Source organism: Humulus lupulus, chromosome 4 (genome assembly GCF_963169125.1).
Source record: "Humulus lupulus chromosome 4, drHumLupu1.1, whole genome shotgun sequence".
NCBI lineage: Eukaryota > Viridiplantae > Streptophyta > Magnoliopsida > Rosales > Cannabaceae > Humulus > Humulus lupulus.
In genome coordinates this window covers 158578506-158582429 of record NC_084796.1, presented here as the reverse complement: position 1 = coordinate 158582429, position 3924 = coordinate 158578506, and the positions used below count along the sequence as shown (strand labels likewise).

The 3924-nt window shown below is 42.2% G+C and overlaps 1 protein-coding gene across 1 annotated transcript; it reads right to left on the bottom strand.

Annotated features, from left to right (window-relative positions):
• Positions 1 to 293: 293 nt before the first annotated feature.
• LOC133832628 (uncharacterized) lies at positions 294 to 1082 on the bottom strand. Its single transcript, XM_062262943.1, has one exon. The coding sequence runs from the start codon at positions 1080 to 1082 to the stop codon at positions 294 to 296; it is 789 nt and encodes a 262-aa protein (XP_062118927.1).
• Between the last annotated feature and the right edge of the window lie 2842 nt (positions 1083 to 3924).

The following is a 3924-nucleotide window of genomic DNA, read 5'->3' as shown; positions in this document are numbered from 1 at the left end:
AAATTAGCTCCCCTTAATTTGGTCTCAAGAAAAGCACCTAAACCAATTTTATTAAGCCTACAGAAAGCACTAAGGGATCTCTGTTTATCCCTCTTATTCAGACCTCAAACGTTCCAGCTAAGAATGTTGAACTTCCCCATTGACTTTTTTTCTGCAATGACAGCCAATTTAGAACCCTCCAGCCTCTTATCCTGTAGAACACTATAAGTATTGCTCAATTTATTCGAAGCCCTGGTAGCTAACCTCTTCATCCCACCCATTTTCTTAGGTGTGATCCAATCCTCCTCATGAATTTAATTTCTATCAGCTATTTCCTTGCCCCCATCTACCTGAGATGTCTGGGACACTTGATCATTTACCACTTCAACAACATCTGTTTTCAACTGAACGTTAGAACATTCCATACAGTCTTCTTTCTGTTTAGCCTTGGATAAAGATTCAGCAGCTGGCTCTGAAGTACTTATGACAGTATGCAGCTCGGAAAAATTGACCAGATTTTCTCCTTCAGATTTCTTTTCTTTGGGTCTCCAAATCTCCCCCTTTTTCCTGTTACATAAGGACTCAGTATGGCCATAAACCTTGCAATTCTTACACTGTGTTGGCAGCCATTCAAACTCAACAAATTGTTCCATTAATTGATCTCTTTCATTCAAAAATTGAATAGACTTAGGAATCTCATCTGTTATGTCAATCTCCACTAACACCCTAGCAAATTGCATCATAGAACGATCCTTTGTAACCTTGTCCACAAGAATTGGTTTCCCAAGAGTGCTCACCAAAGCACTTAAACATTTAGTTCCCCAATATTGTAAACCAAAACCAGGTAATCTCATCCCAAGAGGAACAGATTTGACTAACCTCATGTGAGCTAAATCAGTGGTCCACGGTCTCACAATGACTGGTTTTCTATCAAAATGCAAAACCCCAGCCTCTAACACCAAGTCTCTAGTAACTTCATCTCTGAATTTAACAAGTGTATGTCCTGTATTTAATCTCGCAATAATCTCAATACCCAGCTTACCCCACATTCTCTTGATGAAACCTTCAAAAACTGCAAAAGGGGGATTGGCTCCTAATACCATACACACCACAGCTGAGTTCCATTCCTAACCATTCCTACAAGATCTTCGTTTAGTGTGTCACCAATCATTCATAGAGGTATATCTGCTACTTATCAATCGTAGGTTCCGAACCAATCCTGGTTATTACTTCACCCTAACCGTGGCTAACTGGCATTACTGTCAACTCAACATCCCATGCAGAACATCTAAGTCCTTATCCCTTCATCCATTGTGAGGTACAAGCAATCACTCTTCCAGTGTATATACGGGCGCACCCTAATCCTTGATTCACTGCACTAATATTCCATGTTCTAAGCAAGGATAGTGTCCACTGCACTGTCCTCTTGTACCAGTCCATCCCGCGCATATCCTAATACCATGACATGTGATTCAACCCCCTTATTTCAATCTCTGAGAATCTGACACACAACTATCCATTCAGAAAAACTTTAGATTTCTATATTACTTTAATCAAGGCTATAACAATCCCCGAATATGCTTCAAGTACAAGTCGAGGTGTCTCACCAGTCTCACCGTGTTTCTAATCCTCTAAGGTGTTCCTTTAAAAATTATCTTGTGGTGTCTATCTTAACTAAATCATATGCATTCCCATCTCTTCCCATAAGGTGACCTTGAATATCATCTAGAGAAATCAAAACTTATCCCTTCTGGAGCCTTACCTGCGAGCCCCGCTTCCTCAGCTGCAGTGGTATCAATACAAGTATTACTCATATATATTCTTAACAATTACCTTATTTGGATTTCCATATACAATAACTACTCTCGCAGACTCGGCCTTCTCCTTAACCCTTGGCGCTAACATGTCCCATGGTAAGATGCTCCATCTGACCACCCTTAAATCAAGTAGCCCCTTGACTAAACCTTTAGTTCTAGTTGCTCAACTAGAGTCATTCTTCATGATGTCTCAGATACTGGTTCTATTCTCGCCTTATTCCTATAGCACACGCAATTTCTTAGTCGCGACAGTAATCCTGACAAATCCTTATAAACCCATTTGAAATCCCATTGACTGGCCAAGTCTAACTGACATAGCCCTAGTGGTACCTACCACCATAGCTAGGCATCCCGTAGTCGTAGTTGACTCCTCTCCTTTTAAACTCGGAAGTCACCATTCTCTCTAACAGTCCATGGTTGCCCTTATTGGCAAAAAACCATACTTAAGATCATACCAAGATCATCATATAACAATCCCAACCAATTCTTACTGTTAATTTTCTACCCTTAATACTTTGTCCCATTCCTTGGAAATTACCAACTTTCCTAGCAACCGCAAATTCTCAAGCCCCATAGCGTAATATTCATCCGATAGATATCACGTGTCTATATCTCTACTAAGAGGTATGTAGAACCAAACTCAATCAGTACAATATAAGGAACAAGAACTAGAAGGCCAACCTATCATTTCCGAGGGACCAGCCTTGAGCTCTGGCTGCCTCCAGGCGGACTCTCAAGGTCGAGCTATCTGTAATTTTAGGTTCTTCTGTCTTTGATTCCAAAAAATGCTTCTTGATGTGCCCAACTATTCCATATAGAAAACATGCCTTTGCTTGGCATCTTCCCAGATGGCGTCTCCTACACCAGACGCACACTGGATAACTTCTCCAGACCTTGTTGCCACCCTGGCAGCTGCCCTTAATACTATGACCCCTCCTGTCAAGACCAAAAGTGGTAGAATTATCATGGGTCTTTCTTTTCTGATTACTAAGGCCTCTGCCCCTACCAGCTCCTGCAAATGGGGGTACCACTGCTTAAGTTTCCTGCCCCACGACACCCTCGCTCCATATCTCACCTCTTGCATCATCTATAGCAAGGGCTCTCCCTACCGCCTTAGCGTAGGTAGAAATCTCATGGATTGGAGCAATCCTAACTCTATGGGGCACCCCAAGGTTCATCCCTCGAATGAATCGTTCTTTCTGGCCTACATCCGTCGGTACCAAATCGAAAGCAAACTTGGCTAATTCATCGAATTTGTTGACATACTCTGTCACAATCTTACTGCCTTGAACCAAATTCATAAACTCATTGGTCTTCACAATTTGAACTGCGTCACAATAGTACCTCTCATTGAACAATTGTCTAAACTCCTCCCAACCCATCATAACAACATTCCGGGTCTGAGATACCACCTCCCACCACGTTCAGGCATCCTCCAATAGCATGTACGTGGTACAAGCCACTCTATCATTGCCTTTTGCTCCTATATAGTCGAGGATTGAGCTAACCATGCCCATCCATTGTTCAGCTCTGAACGGATCTAAGCCCCCTTCGAAAACTAGAGGATAATGCCTCTGGAATCTTTCATACAACAATTCCCACCTATCTCCAGCCTCAGGCTGAACCAAAACTGATGCCATTGTCGTCAAAACATACAGAGTGGCGTTCCCTGATGGTACCCGCTGTCTCAACCACCTAATCTCTTCCTGTTGCTTTTGCAGTCTAGTTGTATGTCAGCGAACATCTGTTGCCAATCCCAGGGGGCAGACGGACAGTTCTGGCCCTGACTGCTATTCGCAACCCCATCATTAACAATGTCTGCTCCACTTGATTGCCTCATATGTATAACTTATAAATTTTTCTTCATCAGATATGGTAATCCCATCCGAAACCACTCCCCGAGCAAGGTCAGACAACACAATGGCCACATACAATAAGCATACCAAAACACAAATGTATAATGCTCATGCTCCCTATATTAACAAATAGATAAGGCAATTCAGATAAGCAACTAGACAAATATTTCACTCAATACCAACCATCTCTGTATCGAGCTTGTCTCTGGCAATGAGCGTACATGTTCAGCCAATCTCCAGGAACCATAAAACTTGGCACGCTTTGATACCAA